The sequence below is a fragment of the Cynocephalus volans genome, chromosome 2 (assembly GCF_027409185.1).
Source record: "Cynocephalus volans isolate mCynVol1 chromosome 2, mCynVol1.pri, whole genome shotgun sequence".
NCBI lineage: Eukaryota > Metazoa > Chordata > Mammalia > Dermoptera > Cynocephalidae > Cynocephalus > Cynocephalus volans.
The window spans coordinates 98,225,850-98,246,322 of NC_084461.1; the positions used below are offsets into that span (position 1 = coordinate 98,225,850).

Sequence of the window (20,473 nt, forward strand, 5' to 3'; positions counted from 1 at the left end):
AAGAGACTTAGCAGAGCCTCCAATTCTATAAAGGTTACTTTTAATTACCTTCTTGGAAAAAATATTTAATAAGCAAAATCCAATAACTTTCTAATAATAATTCCCAGTAGCCACAACATTTGCTTTTCAATAAATTTGAGAAATCAGGTACGGCTAAATTTGTGGAAGCCAACTACAGCTATGTTAAACAGCATAATTGTTTTATCAAACAATTCTAATAGTTTGAACATTAAGACAGATGCCTTTCCACTAGCTCCATTTCCATGACATGGAGATAGATTTACACATTCTCTCTATCACTGTGGCAATGTTTTATGCCACAACTGAAAGAATAGCCCAAATACTAGCTATCAGCTGTTCTTCTCAATATAAAAGTAAATAATCTTTCCTTAAATTCCTCACAATTATATCACCATCTACAGAAGAACCTTGATAGCCTAAGGGTTACATTTTAGATAATTATATAAATGGCAAGAATACCTATAATAAAATAACACTTAATTTTCTATTTAGTCATCAAATGAGCAAATATCCAAGTGAATAATAGGTAAAGACAAATGCGCTGAACATTTAATATGAATCACTCTTTTCTTGATTATCTTTGGTCTCAAATTCAAGACCCAAAAAGTGGGTTATAAAAGATAGGAATTAAAATCTGGCATACTATTGTCCTACAAACACTTGACTGGGCTTTATTTTTAAGTCTCTTAGGGAAGCACTTCATTCGGTGATGTCTCCAATGGAACTGATAGGACAGTGTCCCATCTCCTGGGTGGCGTTTCTGCACCCTGCTTTGGTTTTATAAGGCCTGGGGACCTGCTTCACTGACTGAATAATACTGCAGCTCTTTGAAGGCAGAGGTGGTTAGATCTGATTCTTCGCACCTAAATACCATGCCTTGCACAACACAGGCTCTCCACTGAACAGATTAAATTGAAACATAACAAATGTTTTCAAAATATAGAATTGACTCCCATGTTTAATGCTGGTATTAGAAAAAAACACAAGCACCTGCCCACCTGCACGGTGATCAGGCTTTTTCCGCAACAGGCTAATAGTCCGCCTGACGGTTCAAGTCATGGGCTCTGAAGTTAGACCATCAGGATGTGGATCCCACTTTACTTCTTCTTAGCTGGGCTACCTTGAGAAGTGGCCTGGCCTTCTGAACCTTAGTTTTCTCATTTGGTAATGGAGATATTACAGAAGACTGATGATTAAATGAAGCAATAAATGGAAAGCATTTAGCATAATATATGGCACTTAGTAACTGCTCAATAAAGTTGAGCTATATCTGCTATCACTACTATATGCAGACTTTATGGTGCAGAGAAAACATGGTGTGGTACGCAATATAAAGTATCCACTGTGTTACAACAGGGGAACAACTGAATGTCCTAAGATCAATCAATCAGCTACTATTCAGAATATCTTGTTTTGTAATCACAGAACATAATTAGAAATAAGCAATAATTGTATCAAAATGAGTTTCTGAAGATAATAAATTCTACTGCATTCTAAAAGCCTTAAACTTAACATAGTTAATGCAGACATTAAATATAATTAGATGTGGAAAATCATTTTTGTCAAGAAAGAAAGTTTTAATAAACTGTTAGGCTTATAAAACACATTGGCACTGTGTAAGAAGAAAAGAAAAATATTAAATCACAGACTTTGTTTTACATGTATGTGGATAGCTGAATTAAATATATATTTACACACATACACCCCAAGGAAAAAATGACATTTACCTATATCGGTGCTTGTAACTTATGGATCCAAACTTGCTGAGTTTTCTTGACAATGAATTTGACTCATTTTCTGGCATTCTAATTAATATTTAAAAGAAAATTAAAGACTCATAAACACAAATACACAACATTTGAACATAAAGCTATGTAAAAAATATTAACAGTGCAACACCTGAACAGAGCTAGTCAAAGTATTTTATTTAATTTACATATTGGCAGGAAATAGTAATCAGCTATTTTAAGCTAATTTGAAACACAACCACACCCTAGGATTTTATATACATATAATACCAAATACGCATACTTTCTGAAGACTATCATATACATAATTGCCCTAGGAAGCTTTAGTTGTGATTCAACTTACTTTCTCTGCTTAAATTATCTTGAGAATTTTGTCACTGTATTGATTTATTCATGTCAAGGTTTTCATGGCAGTTAATCATATCGAATGTCGTGGCTCACTCTTATTTGTACAATATATTCCAGTACCTCCTATTTTCAATAGACACCACCATGGGGAGCTCTTTGGCCCAGCCACACTGAGCTGTACAAAATGCCTCGGGCTTTCTGGGCCACATCCCTCCCCTAATACAAAACTGTATAAAGGACATCAGTCATTTTACAATACATCTCCAACGTCATACTGATATCCAGGAAAATTGCTCCGTGCAAATCAAATAGAAATAAGGGGAAGAATCCAATCTTGTTTCAATTAAATTAAGCTTTATTTTTTGGTTTTTTATTACCTGCTAAAATTTTGTATTAACTTTACAACATAAGAACATGAAACAAACAAAAAACGGTATTCCCACAATCCAATGGTCAATTCTCTGTCCTCATTCTACTTGACCTCCCAGGAGTACTGCATGCAATTGCCAACACCCTGTTCATCAAGACCCGTTCCTCCCTCACTTCCCAGGACACAACACGCTCTCAACTGGCTCTTCCAAACGCAGGAGGGCCTCAAAGCTCAGTCCAGGGCTTTATGCTTCTTGCTCTCTTTACTTTTTCCACAGGGATGTCATCCAGCCCCTCCTGTCTTAAATACCTACCAAAGTTACATCATCAACCTTGGTCTTTCCAGTGAACTTGTACATCCAACTGCCTTACTACATCCCCACATAGTTGGCAAATAGGCATTTCAAACGTAGTACAACCACAACAGAACACTTAATTTTTACCAATACCACACAGGTGCTGGCCAAAGCTGCACTTTTGACATAAATATTAAAAAAAAAAAAAAAATTGCTCCAGATGCTTCCTTATAGTGTGAGCAAAAAAGATATATCTATATGTATATGAGTACATGTTCATTTAAATACATGTATATGTATTTACACATATGCATTTACATACATACATGTATATATGTATGTATATATATATGTTTGAATTAATACAATTGAGAGAATTAGAAACTGAAAAAATTAATTAAAAGGACAAACTTCTAAATTTCTGTTCATAAACAGAATTCCTCTTATAAAAAACAAATGCCACTTTAATTTATTAGAAAAAAGAACAAAACTTTCACATTAGCATACCTGAAAAATGTATGTTGTTCTACACTGCACTTCCAGAGATGCTTGCAAGCAGTTTTACTTCGAGCTTCAAAAAAGAATGAGGTTTCATTGCACTGAGAGAGAAAGCAAGAGAGAATACGAATTACTGACCATAGCATTCTTCAGATGACAGTCCCCTCTAGGTAACAAAAATTCAAGCAAGCAGAGAGATTATCGCTAACACATAAAATAAACAATGATTATTTCTTGGTAACTATCTTTAGAAGGTTGCATTAAAATCACCTCCCAGTAACTAAAATTATAAAATATAAATTCCATTTAAATCTTACTGCAGTCACCTTTATTACCTACTTCTACATCACACCATGACTATGGATAACTCAGGCGACAATTTTGAAGTACTGCAAAATCTTCCCTCATAAATGGCTGCTGATGCATGAAAAACACACACTGTGTGGAAATCAACTCCCAATAACAAAGGAGATGCCCGTAAATTCAGTCCTTAACTGTACTCATAAACACAAAATTGTCAGTACAGAGGAATAACTGAAGTCCATTTTTAACAAAGACAGAACATGCATGGAATTTCCCCCAAGTCCAGCTGGAACGATGCTGCCTAACTTAGGAGTCTACTTTTAAAATGAAGGGAAGTGATGGAAACAAAGTCAGCGTATGCATGTTACAGCAAGACTTGCTGCAATCCCAAACCTTGTGAGGTGGAGGAAGAAATTTAGGATGATTCCTAGGTTTCTGCATTGGATGCTGCTAACTCCTAAAATACAGCAAGTGGAAAACACTGAAGATTGGGAAGGCGAGGGAATGGACATTCAGTTCGGGTTGAGAAATTTTGATTTTGAAGTGCCCATGGAATGCCTGGTAGACTAACTAGTAAGTGTGCAGGTGCAGAACTCCAGAGAGAAGTCACATCTACTGACACAGACAATCTCACTGAGAGTAAATGAGATTGCTCAGGAGAGGGCACAGAACGGGTAAAGGTGGAAACACAAAAAAGATGCTCAGGAAGGTGGCGTGAGAGAGGTCAAAATGAACCAAGAGACGATGGTGTCAGAGAGGCTGGTGAGAGAGAGGGCATGTCTCTAGTGACCCAGAAAGGTCAAATAAGTTTTGAAAGGAGATCACCATATTTCATGATAAGAAATCTTTGGTGACTTTTGTGAAAAAGGTAGGTGATGGAGTTGGATGTGTTGTCCCCTCCAAAACTCATGTGGAAATTTGATCCCCAATGCGGCAGTGTTGGAAACTGATTGAGTCATGGGAGCAGATCCCTCACGAATGGATTAATGCTCTCCCTGGGGGAGGGGTAGTGAGTGAGTTCTCGCTCTATTATTTCCAGAGAGAGCTGGTTGTTTATAGGACCCTGGAACCTCCTCTCTCTCTTGCTTCTTCTCGCCATGTGATCTGTTTGTACCCACTGGCTGCCTGCCACTTTCCGCCATGAATAGAAGCAGCCTGAGGCCGGTGCCAGATGTAGCTGTCCCAGAATCATAAGCCAAATAAATCTCTATACTTTATAACAGTCTCAGGTATTTCTGTTATAGCAAAACAAAACAGACTAATACAGCAGGAATTACAAAATTAGAGATGAGGAAGAAAAGTCAATGACTTCAGAAGTGTTTTTCTCAATAGCAAAAGAAACTGGGAGTAGACAGTAGGGGAAGAGAGACCACAAGAAATCACAAAAGCTCCTTGGGGCAGGGTGGGAAAGCCCAGCCTCTTGTCAGGAGATGGGAGTGCTTAGAGAAGTTTCTTTTTCCTTTTCTTTTTGTTAATATACAATATATATACAGTACAAAAGCCAAAAGTTACCAAAGTGAGTACACAATGACAACTCAATCTCCCGCCTACCACTGTCCCCAATTCCCTTTTCCAGAGGCAATCACTACTATCAGGGGTAGGTGTTTATAAAGGCACTGGATTATCCAAAAATATGAGGCACAGGTCATTCATTTAAAAATAAGTTTGCTTATGACTGCATTCTATCAGGATAAATTGTTACGATAAAGGGAGTACCAGGACAGGCTGCCCCACCCCCACCTTCCTTAGTATTTGGGGACTGGGCCACCTCCTTGTGCCTCTCAACAATAGAACTCTGTGGCAGAACATTCTGGCCACCTACAAGAAATAGTGACTGCAGATGATTTCTCTGTGACACAAACACTTTCACATTTTAGCAAAAGCATCCACAAATAAGGTATAATTTAAGTACTTAAATCAAATTTTTGAAAACGTATTTAATTACAAATAATCCAGATTTTCAAATGCAGAGGAGAAACAAAAAAAAGTATTCACTCTAAAAAATAAAATAAAATGTATTTCAGTTAACTCTCAAACTTTTCTTGGACTGGTTTCCATTTTATTCTTCACATAAATTTCTGTATTATTTTATTTTTCAAGTAGAAATCTGGTCATAGGATACCTAATTTTTAATGAATTTTGTTAAACTATCGTCACATAACGAAAGGATAAAAGGGATTTCAAATCCAAACAGAATTGGGTTTTTCTCAAGTTTCTTTGGGTACAAATATATTAAAGGAACAAAAGAGCCTCCCACAGGCCTCCTAATTACTTCTGCCCTGTACAAATGACAAGTATGAACTCATTCTCTATTTACACAGGGCTTTAAGACAAGCTGCCTATTTTTTACCCTATTATCAGCAGAACGATCCAAATACTAAGAGGAGGGTTAATAACATAACTAAAAAGGAAGCCAGGTATTCTGAATAAATTCTGTATACTTTTGCCACACACAGTAAGTTCTGTATACTTTTGCCATGCACAGTAACTGCTGGCAGGAACGTAATTGACATGGCATTTCAACTGTTGCTTCCCGCCCCTCTCCCACTTACTAAACCTTTTCCAAATAGACAGAGCCAATTAGCACATTTCCACTCATTCATGCAAAGATGAGCAGCTGCTTAATTAAAGAAGTTCATTCCAATCTACTGCTAAAGTAACTTATCCGAGAATCCAATGCTTGCTTTTTGCAAAATTACTCAGTAGAGCTTTGGTCATTTCATGCCAGAAGCAAAGCTATCGTCTGAATCTTTCTTTGTATTTTGTAAACTAATCAAGCTAAGTCACTTGTAACTCAGATATCATATGGATGTCATTGCCCCATAGGTCTCTATGTAAACTTGGCTCAAACCCCTAATTCCATTTATAAGAATTTAGAGCCTGTATAATGTTGACAAATTCCCAGCCTAACTCTCTCTGGTCTATCTTTTTCCATCTTTGCTGGCTATGGCTCTCTTGCCAAGCTTAAGGAAATAAATCTACTCTCGCCTCACTTCTCCTAAGTGTACTGCAATAGCTGGCAGAATCACTGGAAGGCTCACACTGCAGGTGGCACATCCACTTATTTCCCTGGCCCACTCCCACTTCACTGCCTTTCCCAAGCCTCCTGTGTTCATGGCACATGGCCACTGTTGCCACCACTGGACAGTGTGCTTTCCCCAGCATCCCTTGAATTATGGGGATGAACTCCTTCTCAACTCTATTATTAAATACTAGTCCCACATCCAAGGTCACTAGAAGTAACCAAAGGTACACTGCATAGGTTATAGAGCAAAAGAGATCAGTGCTTCTAACCACAGTAAGATGCAATCATTATATAAATACTTGAAGATCTATGGCAGAGAGGTTTCCTATTAATGCTCCATAGAGGTGGGGGAGAGGCTAATGAGAAGGGTGAGATTACAAGTCTACAGTATTATGGGATTTTTTGCCTTTTTTTTTTTTTTTTTTTTTTTTTTACAGTCACTCTATACAAGATTTATATTTACTTGGCAATCGTTAACTTACTTAGGCACTTAGGGAGGAAAAACAAAAGTAATCAGAATTCGGATAGCAAATGAATAAAATAACTTCCTTCTTAATTACTGATAAAGCAAAGGAAGGCAAGCAGTGGAGCTGAAAAAATTTATTCAACTCGCAAAAGATGCCAAAAAGATACTATAAAATTTTAAGTGTTTTGAGAAATTTTATCTTTCTAAATGGTGAGATTGAATGACTACAATTTTAAAACCTGTACTACGTTGATACATGTGAGATACTGGGCACAATGTTTGTCTTAATGGCATTCCTCATATCTTTTATTGTTCTCTTTTCTAGGCATCCTGAATTCAAACCTAATGAATTCAGAGCGAACCCTGCAGCAAAAAAATTGCCAATTTGTTATTACTTGGGAAGTCAGAAGGAAAATTTAAAAACACTGAGTAAGATATTATCTTATTCTTTCAAGCTTTTTTCTTTACATATCACTCCCAAAGAATTTTCTTGCAACACTAGTATCTTGTGATATTTGCATAAAAGGATTCAACAGTCAAATGAGTATGGGAAACACTGGGTTAAACACTCAGACCTTTTAATGTGCTAATGGGTACTGTGAATCTCCAAGAGCCGGTAAGGTAGTGAGTTATTTTCCTAATTAATTTAAGCAAAAAATGTTCTTTCAGGGAAGTATATTTTAAGTACAGTATTCCAGTTAAGAAAATACTGCACTATACATAAATGCCCCTCTACGCACACACAGTTACTTAAAGAAAAATTTTTTTGAAATGCATGTAATATGGATTTAATTGAAAATCACTGTTCATTACAGCAGAGCACTTGGAGAATAAAATTAACTTCCACGTCTGCATGTACATTATATTTCACAGTAAAAACAAAAGGAACAAAAATATTCCAGTACTTTTTTGTCACCGGTGTGGGTTATATTTCAAAATACATACTCAATGTGAAAAACCATTTTACAGATGAATAAATTGATTGCTTGATGAATAATTGGACATAATTCCTTCTAGTTTATAGAAAAATAATTATAGAATTAGAAATGCGTTCGGTTGTGTTGCCTCCAAAAAATTCAAAGAGAGAATAAATACTGACATGATGTTTCAAAAAACTTTGAAAACTATTATGTTGAGCTGGTTCCTACATGAAGAAATTCAGATATGACCCTAGAAGTCCAGATGGTTTGCTGCTCTGTTGTTTTTACTCTATCTTTTCCTCATCTGCTCTTCAGAGAAACTGGCATTTCTGAAAAATCAACATGTCTCTCTTATACTTGCAGATTGATTTAATCTTTGTTTTAATGATAATTTTTATTCCTAATCTTACAAATGTTTTTTAAAAACCAGTCTAATAACAAATGTTCTTAAGCTCATTAAAATGAAGGTATATCCGGTAAGATCTACTGACACTCTTAAATTTTTTATAGGAGAATTTTCATTCCTTCTAAGCAAACAGCCCATGCGTTTTAATTATGGAGAAAGTCAACAAAATAAACCAGCAAGCGAAGCAAAGGAAAAGCCATAGACCTGAGACCTAAGCTTTCTTCCTGCCTTGGCACAAGCTGTTCATTAGCCAAGACCGGCCAAGAACAAGATGATCCCTGAAGTCCTTTCCTGTGCAAGACTTCAGTAGCTCTAAGTGGCATAACTCTAAGACAGTTCCGATCCAGAGACATGGGCTGGGTGCTTATATGCCCAACTTTGGACTAGGTACTTTCAACATCATAATCACTCTGTAAGACAAATACCATCATCCTCACTTTACAGATAAAGAAATGTAGGTTAAACATTGTTCAGTGAATTGTCCAAAGTTAGATAGCAAGTGGGAGACCTGGACTAAACCATGTTATTTGACCACAAGCCTAATAGTCCATCACTTAACCTGAAGGGTTATGAACCAAACTGGCATATGGCCTCAGGATCCAAATATTACTATAAAGAACCTAGGAATAGTTGGGGGGAAATATTAAATCTATAGTTCCAGTACTCCCAACCCATTGTAGGTGGAAATGCAAAATGGCACAACTATGGGTGGAGGTGCAGCAGGGGGGTTGATATGGCAATATCAAACAAAACTACATAAGCACTTACCAAGCAATCCTACTCCTGGAAATTTACCCCACAGATACTTCTCCAAAAATACATATGCACAAAGTTACTGAATGAAGAAAAATTTGTAATTGCAAAATATTGAAAACTACCTAACTATTCAAGCATAAAAGCCTGGTTGAATAAACTATGATACATGTACTCGATGGAATACAATGTACAAAAGAATGAGAAATCAATAAATTGATATAGAGTGATTGCTACGAGATACTACTAACTGAAAAAGTTCAAATGCCTATAAATTGGGCTACCTTTTAAGTAAGAAAAATGAAATAAAATATATATATATGTTTATTTTTATATAAAGAAACACAGGGAGGATAAACTAGAAAACACTGAAGTTGGTTACCTACAAGGAAGGGTGCGGAATAGGACCAAAGGAATATGGGAGTTAGTGATAGATACTCCTGTGTGCCTTTTTGTAAAGTTTTGACTTTTCAAAACATGTTAACCTTCAACATATTCAAAAAAAATTAAATAAGAATGTGAAAGGAGGGAATTATAACTAAAAACAAACTGAAGCAAATAAAATTTATTAGACTTTAAATGCATACATAACCAGAGTAATGAGGAAGGAAGAACGAAATGAAGGGAGGCAGGGAGGAAGGACCAATCCAGGTAAATTTTGAACACAGTATTTGACTAGAGGCTCTCAGTCTTGGCAAGGTGGTACGTGTGGGTGAAAAAACTGCAAACAACTGTCTATTTCAGTTGTGTGGCAAAAATAATTCTGAAACTATATGTACTTTAGAATTGAGCAAATGAGTAAATGGCATGAACTCATAATTTCTAAGATATACCAGTACATGTATGTTTATATGCACGTGTATATACATGTGTAATACATTTGTGTGTATGTGTATTATGTTCTACGTAGGTGTATATGCATGCTCCCTAGCTCTGTCCACTAAAAACTCCAAGAAGCAAACTCACACCTGTAGCAATGACCACACCTAACATCCAGATATTGACCATATCCCAATAAAAGGAACCGGGGTTCCTTGGAGAAAAAGCTGATACCAGGGTAGGGCCAGAGTAGATACAAGATTCACCTGACATATCATATCATACTAAAAAGGAAGAAAGTACCTAGAAAATGATGGGTCCAAAGGGCACAGTAGCCATATTGAAGAGACTCCCACTGACCAAATCTAGGACAATTTGAACATCAAAATAGTTAGGTATAGTTTTATTATGAGCCATAGAAAATAATAGGAATTTATAAGTCCATGCCAACAGCAGATAAATAAATAAAAGGGAGAAAAAGTTGGGGCTCTTGCTTACAGTGAAATGCCAGGGGCTGACTAATAAATGTGGAGGGAAGAAAGAGCTGGAAAATCAGTATTTTGCATCCACCTTAGTAAAAGATTGGATCAGACAAGAATCCTCAATGAATGCTAAATCTACAGGGAAATTTTGAAGAGGAGCTGGGTATGTGCATTGATTTAATCTGTCTCCCCACAGACTACTTATTAGTTGCAAGGGAGAAGGGGAAAAAAAAAAAAAAACAGGAATTATACAGTGGAGAAATCAGGCAACACTCTGACTGGGTGATCAAAACAACCACCGAGAAACAGATGGTCGTCACATGACTCCAGACGTGACACCCTGAGAAGGACACAACTTTATCTCTGCAGTTTTCCAGCTGGGAATGCATAACCTGTGGATAATCACAAGGAAGCAGCAGACAAACCTGAAATGAGAAGCTTTCTGTTTTAAAACAGTGGAGTAGAAGTGGATTCTTAAAAAATGTCCATGTTGTAAAAGATAAAGAAATGCTATGAAAATGTTTCAGATTAAAGGAGGCTAACTGGATTCTATATTGTAGGGGGAAATTGCTATGAAGAACATTATTAGGTCAAGCAACAAAATTAAAATATAGAAGGTAGATGACAAAAATATTTTATCAGTATAAAGTTACCAAATTGATAACTATACCATGGTTACTTGTGAGAATATCCCCGTTCTTTAGGAAATAGGCACTGAAGTATTTAGAATCCATGACATATGTCACTTACGCCCAAATTGTTCAGAAAAGAATCACGTGCATGTGTGTGTGCAGAGACAGAGAAAACACAAATGATAAAGGAAGTGGAGTAACATGTTAACAGTAAGTCAGTCTGGGTACCAGTTGATGAACATGTTCTTTGTAATATTTCAATTTTTACAATTTTTTGTAAACTTGGAATTATATTTTCAAATAAAAAGATTTTTTTAAATCTACAGTGCCATTTGCAATGTGAAAGGAACCTCCCACCTATGTAAGCGAGACCTCTTGGGCTTGCTGATGAACAGTGAGTGACTACTCCTCGCCACCATCACTTCCCGTGTGCTCTCCTCAAAGCAGGCCCGGGAGTTCTGCCAAGTGGGTCTAATGACTCCCAGCCAGAGTTGCCAGGAACCTTTTGGCCCTATATCCTGTCATGCTGATAAGTTAAGCCTAGGTTAGCTTTATGATGCATTATACGTAAAAGTAACCACAGCATCATTTTTCCATTCTTCCATTTATTTCACAAATGTGCTTACTACATGCCAAGTTCTGGGAAAAGTACCAGGGACTGCACACTCTCCCTGTTGCCAAAATCAAGAAATCTGGGTATGATACTAAATTCCTCCCCATTTTCCACAAAAACATTCCATCTACTACCAGTCAGAAGCAACTTTATCTCCAAAATGCCTCCCAAATATGCCCACTTCGCTCCATCCTTGTGAAGCCCTCTCACCATCTCCCCTTGATCAGTGTGGATCACCTAACCTGTCCATCTGTGTAGTGCTCCACCCTGCAGCCAGAGCACAATTTCTGAAATGCAAATCTGATCCTGGAGGGTGAAGCCCAGAGTTTGATGCAACACCCAGTTTCCCCACCGGTCTTCAAGTCCATCAGCAAGTGTCAAGACAACACACATGCACACAGGTGAGAGAGGACCTTTCCAGGAAGGGTTAGGCTGAACGACTTAGTGCACTGGGACCACCCCCCTTAGGCTGCCTACCCTGTCACCAGGGTGAAGAGGCAGACATGGAAACCCAGCCCATGCTCCCTCCAACATTCGCAGCCCCACCACCTGTATCTGCCTTGAATCTACTGGCCCCATTCTCATCATGTTCCTTACCTCTCTTTACATCAGTCACCCCCAAAGAAAGCTCAGCAGGTCCCCTGGTCTATCCCCTTCTCCCACTCCCCAACTCTGGGAGCCCTGCCTTCGTTCCCTTCAGAACTCATAGCTGCTCATCAACAACACCCCCTGCTCCCCAGTCTGTTCTTACGTTTCCTTCAGCCTCTTGCGCTAATAGAAACCTGGCTGTCCCCTGAGGATGCGCTTCCACTGCAGCCCTCTCAAGTCATGGCTTGTGCCTTTTCTCTCCATCGTTCTCCCATCGCTGGGTCCGAAAGTGGGGGAGTATCCTCCTCGCTACCCTTGCTGCTTTCCAGCCATCCTCTCCCCTCCCCCTACAACTCCCAGCTTTGAATCTCATCAGATTATGTCACTGCAATCTCTCACAGTGGCAGTCATCCATAAAGTCCTCCCCCCTCATTTCTCAATGCTACTGCAGTCCCTGCCAGCTATATTTCTATTGATTCCCTTTGTGCCAAAATTCTTCAAAACAGTTGTCTACACTCGCCATCTCCAATTCTTCTTCTCTTATTACCTCTCTTTTGTTTTTTGCCCCCCCCCCCTTAATGGATACGCATCAATTTATTTGTTTATTCTTCAATTAATGGTCTTCTGGGTTATTTTCTTTCTTTTTTTTTTTTTTGACTTTTACATAAGTGCAGCACAGAACAGACATGCCTCTCATGTTTCTCTAGGGTATACATACCTAAGAGGGAAACTGCTGGGTTGAAGCCCACTCTTCCAATGTACTGAAACTGGTCTTGTCAATGACCTCCCACATTCCCAAATTCAGGGGTCATTCTCAGTCCTATCTTATTCCACATATAAGCATCATTTGACATTTCCTCAATACAGGACTTTTACTTGGCATCCAGGATCATTAGTGTTCTTTCGACCTCACTGGCTGATCATTCTCAGCCTTCTTTGCTGGTTCTCCCTCTTCCCTTCCATCTATACTCATTCTCCTAGTGATTCATGTAGTCTCACGGCTTTGAATACCAGGATATGTGAATGAGTCCCAAATTTTACAGTTTGCTTAGACCTTGGCCCTGAACTCTGCATTCACAGAGCCCCCTTCTTATTTAACATGTCCACTTAACTGTCTAAAAGAATTCTTAAACTCAACGTGTTCTGAATGGGAGTCCTGATCCTCCTTCCAAGGCTGCTCTACCCACAGCCTCCCCACCTTGCCCGAAGGCAGCTCCATCCTTCCTGCCTCTCCAGCCAAACACCTCTAAGTTACCAGGCCTCCTCTCTCTCATTCTCCCCAAATCCAGGAAACCCTGGTGGTTAAATCTAGAATCCAACAGCTTCTTAGCACTTCAACTGCTGCTACCCTGATCCATTGAGACAGAGCCACTATCACATCTTGCCTGGATTTTGAAATAAGAGTTTGTTTAAGTTGTTGAATGAGTGAACAAGCAACAATCTTAATCACTGTCACTCCAGGCACTGGAGTGAAAAATCAACCACTTGATAATAAACTTAAAATTTAAACCCCTAGTAATAAACACATATTCCTAAAACCAAAAATTGGCACATAGCAATGAAATAGTATTTTCATTAAAATCAGAAACCAATCAAGGATGCTTATACTGTTATATCACTTAACTCTCTTCTAGATGTTCTGACCAACACTATAAACATGAAACATACATAACAGAAATTGGGGAATAAATTATTTTCATTTCCAAGTAAGGCACCTATAAAAATTTATGAGAATCAAATTAAGAACTCGTGGCTGGAACACAAGAATTCAGCAAAAATGCCAGATCTGGGATAAACATATTATAAAATGCCATAGCTTTCACTTCTCCTAGCAAAAACCAGTTAGAACATTTAATAGGAGGAAAAGACTGCATCCACAATAACAAGAAAAAAAGTAAAAGATAAAAAATAAAACTTATCAAACACCAAGCAGGCACATACAAATAAATATAATTTAAAAAGAAGAAATTCTTATGATACAGTATTAAACATAAAAGCATGTACAAACCACATGAGGGTAATCTCCATATACGTATATATATATTACATATTCATGCTAATAGAGCAAAATTTGGAAGCAATTATACCAAAATATTAATAATCATTACCTTGGAATTTTAGGATAATAGGTAATTTTAATTTTCTTCTTTGCAATATATTTTCCAGATTTTCTACAGTCATCATATAAGATCTTTATACTAAAAGTTTAGACTTTCTGTGGCGTTTTATTTAAACCACAGTACCTATTTTGAAATTTAAATAATGCATAAAAGAGTCTCTAAATTTGGCCTAAAAGCACTAAACATACTGAGTTAAGTCCGTCTGACCAGACCAGCAAACCAGAAAACCAGCAGAATAAGCATTTCAACCATTCTTCAAGCTGAATGTGATTACCGTTCCAGGTGACGGGTTTTAAGGGGCTTTTTAATTCAATCTGTGATTACAGTTAGGCCTCTATAATAATCAACTTAATTCTACCATTATGTAAATCACTGCCTCACAGAGAGGTACCCTGGTGGAGAAAGAAAAAAGACTCTGCAAGCAAGAATGCTCAAGAAATAGAACGCTTTGGTTAAATTAATGTGCTATTTAATAACAATTTAAAAATCCCTTTGATTCAAGCCTCTGAATTATGTGACCTGCTTTGCCGCCTAACTAGAGATCAATGACACTAGGCTTAGTGACCCAGGAGCAGTGCAGTGCCTCCAGACCCCCCAAGTGTCCCTTTGGTCTGAAAGCTGGGGAAGGGACGGAGAGAGAGAAGAGCATGCAGGAAACCAGGTCATGCATGGAGACGGCCATTCGAAAAATAACGTGGTGATGTCAGTTTTGCTGCTGTTGCTTTCATCTAATAATGAAGTTTAAGAAGGTGAAAGTTCCTGAGACAAGACATTTTAAGGCACTGTAACAGTAACATAGAAGTAGTTCACCAAAGGACCTCACTCCCCAAAATAACTTAGGTATAAGGGGAAAGAATACTTTGAATAACAGTAATGCTTCCATGAAAAGTCTTGCTATTTTATCATATACTGCTGCTAAAATAAAAACACTTGAAACATTATTTTTAATATATTTAACAGAACTTATTCCTTGCATTATTAAGTCTTGTGAACCCAATGTCAGGATAGGGAGAAAACTACAGTCTCTTCTATCTAATTAGATCTTCTACTTTTGGAATGATTTTAATTCAGTCTTACATTAGCACATCTTTTAAGACTGACACTTGTAATCAGGGATTGAAGAACGCAGTGGATTTTCTCCAAACTAGACCATTAAGAACTACTTTGAGGTTTTTGGCCTATCATTTCTTTAAAAGTCTGGAATCTCCCTTTCTTACAAGTTTAAAATCATTTTAAAATGTAATTTTAATTTTTCAATAAATGGCAGCATGTCATATAGTTCAGGGTAGAATTTTTTTTTTTTTTTCTTAGAAGAAAAACAAATAGCAACACTAGATTGTCTGATTTCACAGTACACAGTCTCAGTATATCAGTTCATTGGTCATTCAACAGATATTTATTGAGTACCTACTACATGTGAGGTGCTCTGCCATGTACCATGTCACAACTACAGTTGTGGCTGTACTGTTCCTATGTCTCAGCATGTGAATACCTAAGTGCTGATTTACGTTTTTTGTTTTTTAAATCTGTATTAGCCCATTTCTGTTGCTCATAACAGAATACCTGAAACTGGATAATGCCTAAAGAATTGAAATTTATTTCTTACAGTTTTGGAGGTTGGGAGGTGAGGGTCTTTTCCTGGTGGCAACTCTACAGTGACACAGAGTATCATGTGGTGAAAATGGCTTGAGCAAGAGATAGGTGACCTTCTCACTTGTTCTGCTTTTAAAGCCATCAGAACCGTGCCCATTACCACCCATTAAACCGTGCACTTATTATTCTATGAATGGATCACCCTAATCACCTCTTTAAGGCCCCACCTTTCAATTACCATAATAGGATTTCCCACTCTCTTAACACTGTCACAGTGGGGATTAAGTTTCTGATACATGAAACTTTGGGGGACACATTCAACCACAGCAACATCCATTAAGTCAACTCAACTCCATTCACTTGATTTGCAATCTGCATAAAGTCAGCATCAAAAAGGCTGAAGGGTAGATTTTCCTACATCATACTTTTACCCACGTATCCTATAAATATGGATTATAGTAATAGCACTTCAAGGGAGCATTATTTTCACAGGTAGATCAAAAGGAAACTTTCATATCCTTGCCTTCTTTTGACCAGTTTTCTAAAAGCTACCTGTCGAAGCATGAAAGCACCTCCAGGCTCTGACAAATACTGTGCCCATTACACAAACACCCCCAGAGGACAATGCCAAGTCACAGAGTGAAGGTCAGCACTTTTCCACTCTTGCCTTACATTTTCCCTTGAATGAGTCCAGAATTTCCATCTGCTTTGTCTATCACGCTCAACTATAGAAAGAGCAGAAGTAGGATACCCAAAAAGTTGTTTAATTTACTTTAGTGCAAAATTAGGACACTTTTTTGCAGTCTCATATTCAGGCCACACCCTTCTGATTATATGTATATGAATTCAGTAATAGGCAGTACTGAAAAGCAAACTACTCTAATGACAATAATCACCTCCTATTCTCTCCTCTGCCCTAGAAAGGTTTGGTTCTCCTTTGCTAAAACTAAAATGACATTTCTCTATCACATCTCACTCATCTGACTCACTTCCCTTTCCCTTCCTTGAAAAGTTGTGCCCATGAGTTCCATGTGGCTGTAGCTGAAGAAAATGTTAGTTGTAGTTCAGAATATCTTAAGTTATAAATGAGCAGACAAGACTCCACTTCTCATTTAAGCTTACTGCTCACAAAAACTTACATCTTTTCCAAGTACTCTGAGTTCAAATTGAGTCTCCTTGAAGTGAACCTTGGTAATCCGAGGCCTAAAAAAACAAAGCAGATGGTGCTGTTGTTGCTGTTTTTAAGAATTAATCTTTCAGAAATGCAGAGAACTATCCACTGGATGAAGACTGGTGAATACTAGCTCCTTTATATACTGCTGCAGCAACTGTGGAGAACTCCCCATATGTCCTTTGTCTGGACAGTCTCCTAAAGAAGCCTCCATTCTCATTGTCTGGACAGTCTCCTAAAGAAGCCTCCATTCTCATTGTCTATGCTTCTCCACTAAATGCACAGACATGCTTGCAGTCCCCACATCCCGGCAGTGCTGCCTACCCAGATGTACTGCAGGGCCACAGGCCCCCCCATCTCTCCCATCCTTCCCTGTTTAGAGCTAAAACTCAGAGTAGTCCTGGGTCCACAGCCCATCAACACACACAGGAATGGAAAGGAAAACCTACTTCGCACAGCTTCTACAGACAAGAGAGACCAAAATATATGCTAAGGTACACTGGGAGAAAACTTATAACCAATTTATTGATTTATTTACCAACCAACGGAAAGATACCTATTTTCTTTTTCCCAACTCTTTCACTGACACAAAAGCCCCATAAGCCCAATACATACAGTGAACAGCTTTAATGCCAACTCTGCTCTCAAGTTATACCTACCAGAAATACTTCCCCACTTGCTTTTTATTCTTGTAGACAACAACACCAACTGGAGTTAATCCTAAGAAATACTCAGACTTGTTTTCTCCCTGCAAAAACAAACATATGTCTATAACCGTTCATTTATTCACATAAAAGCTCTTTGTCAACCTGTAATTGGTCATACAAATATAATTTGCTATTTTAATATTAGATTTAATTTTTTTATTGAAACATAATTGATTATACATGTTTATAGGGTACAGAGTTGAATATCAATACCTATGTACAATATGTAAAGATCAAATCAGGATAATTAGTACATTCGTCATTACAAAACACGTCTGTTTATGTCTTTACATCCATTAACTAATTTCTTGCCAGCCTCCCTCCCCCTCCCCCGTCCCACCTCTAGTAACCAGAGTAAATTTAATTTTTGAAAGACATCAGCCTAGAAAGCTAGCTAAGCTATAATAGTAGTTAATTTGCTGCTCATTTTATCCAAAGTTTTTAAGAAAACCTTTCTGTCAATGTTAATTCATTTAGTTCACTAAAAGGAACCTGGACTACTAATCAGGCCACAAATTGACTTACACCATGTTGCTTAGACAGTGGTGTTCAAGCCTAGCTGCACATTAACTGGAATCGCCCATGCAGCTTAAAATGCTAGTGCCTGGGTGTTACCAAAACCAGTTAAACCAGAATCTTTAGTAAAGGGGCCAAAGTATCAAAAACACATAAAAGCTCCAGGTGATTCTCCTGTGAAGCCAAGGATTGAGAGCCACTGGCTTCTATCAAGGGTGCTTTCAAATGTTTGCCTTGACTCTACTCTCTGACATGGACAATCATGAGGCCCAGCTCACCACCACCACCTTTCCAGAAAGTTTGGGCAGCTACCAGCAGACACATTCTTGAATTTTCTGAGGTTTCTACTTCCACCTATAATTTTAAGACTGCTCAAAAACTTAAAAACACAATCTCTTCTGATAAAGACTGGAGAACCTTTATTTCCAGTCAATGATAAATTCCAAATGAGAAAAAGGGATTCTGAAATGGAAAAGTCACAGAGTGGGTACCAAGGACATGCACAGAACTGTCTGTATAAATGTTATTTCTACTCTAAGCTAAATAATAGCCTGTAAGGTTATAGTCACAAGAAACATAAGATAACTAATATGTTTGAAAAGAATACCAATCGTTGCCCAATTTCAGCTCTAAAAATTCAACCTTAAAGGAATGCTTGGAAGATTCTAACAAATCTAGCTCATTTGCCATAAATTCCTGCCACTAACAAACAAGTGATTGTGAATTACGATAAACATTACACAAATGCAGAAGCATTTTGCAGAACACACTCTCTTCATAAATTTCCTACAGAATATTTAAAAAAACAAACAAAAAAACCTAAAAACCTAGTAAGACTAATGTGGCTAGAAGGGGAAAAGATTACTATTCCACAAAGTTTTAGAGGTATTCTTAAAGGACAGTACTAAGAAGCATTTAATGGCCTAATCAGATTGGAATCTTATATATCAGGGAACTACTACTTCCCCTAAATCTATAAATGTTATTGTAACATTGAATGTATACCCAGGAATGCTTCTAACTCTTTTAAAAAAATATGACATGGTTTCTTGTTTTAGGAAACCCTGATGACGGAAAGACATATCACAAATGAATGCAAGAATGAGTTATCTGCATTACAGAATGTTTTATCAGGGTTCCTTAAAAATTGAGTTCCATGATTCAACTGACAAAAATTCAATCTATATATACTCTTTAGTAAGTCATTTCCTATAAAGAATAAGGTCCTTGGCTCTTTTTCTCTAATAATCAATTGTGACTATTGCTATGCACACTTACAAAATCAAAGACAATGGCATTTCAATCTCAATGGCATAAAATAATCAATTGGTAGCATAAGAGAAGGGTCTCAAAGGTTAAAACCCGAATACAGAACACTCAACACAGATTCAGAGTAACTGCTCACTGACAATATTCAGCAAGTTTTCATCAGCCACTGAACAAAATATACAAAAAGTATTTCTATTAATGCAGTGATACCTATGTTAAGTTGTAACCCTCATATTGACAGAACCTGTACATCCAAACATAGAACCACCCGTAGTTGCACCTGGACTGTTGCCTAACCCTACTTTACTGGGCAAGTGATTTTATTTGTATTTTTCAGTCATAAAATCTATTTTTGGAAAAATCCTCCTGTTTTCTATCTAATACAATCAACTATAGACAAATTTGAAATTGTTTTGACATTTAGCTAAGCCCTTTGGAGCTGTTATCCAGATTGTGTTTTTAAGCCCAGTTAATTGTTTTCTACACATGGAAATATAATTACAGACTTTTATGCAAAACTCATTAGGGTTTAATCCAATGGAGAGCTGCTTTGTGTTAGAAAAACACAGATGAAAAAGTATCATCTGCTTGCTAAACAACAGGACTGCGGCCTTCCTTTGGGAGATTCAGTGACTTTTTAAGAAAAATGTCATCAGCTTAAAATATTTTTTGTTAATTAAATGTTACTCACATAGACGGGATGGAGGTCAACGCCATACATCTCCAGGGATTTGACAGTCCTCAAGTAATTCAGCTCAGCTTCAGAAGGAGCCTGACCCCTGTACCCAGCATAAAAACAAAGAGCCTTAA

General features: G+C 37.5%; 1 protein-coding gene across 1 annotated transcript in view; it reads right to left on the bottom strand.

Moving 5' to 3' along the window:
* EPB41L4A (erythrocyte membrane protein band 4.1 like 4A) overlaps positions 1-20,473 on the bottom strand; it is a 234,511-nt gene that overhangs the window by 69,707 nt on the left and 144,331 nt on the right. Inside the window, exons 7-11 of the mRNA XM_063087716.1 lie at positions 20,355-20,442; positions 17,831-17,919; positions 17,140-17,203; positions 3,290-3,381; positions 1,749-1,826 (exon numbers count right to left, since the gene is read on the bottom strand). Of these exons, the coding sequence (XP_062943786.1) occupies positions 1,749-1,826; positions 3,290-3,381; positions 17,140-17,203; positions 17,831-17,919; positions 20,355-20,442 (411 nt within the window). The remainder of the gene's footprint in view (positions 1-1,748; positions 1,827-3,289; positions 3,382-17,139; positions 17,204-17,830; positions 17,920-20,354; positions 20,443-20,473) is intronic.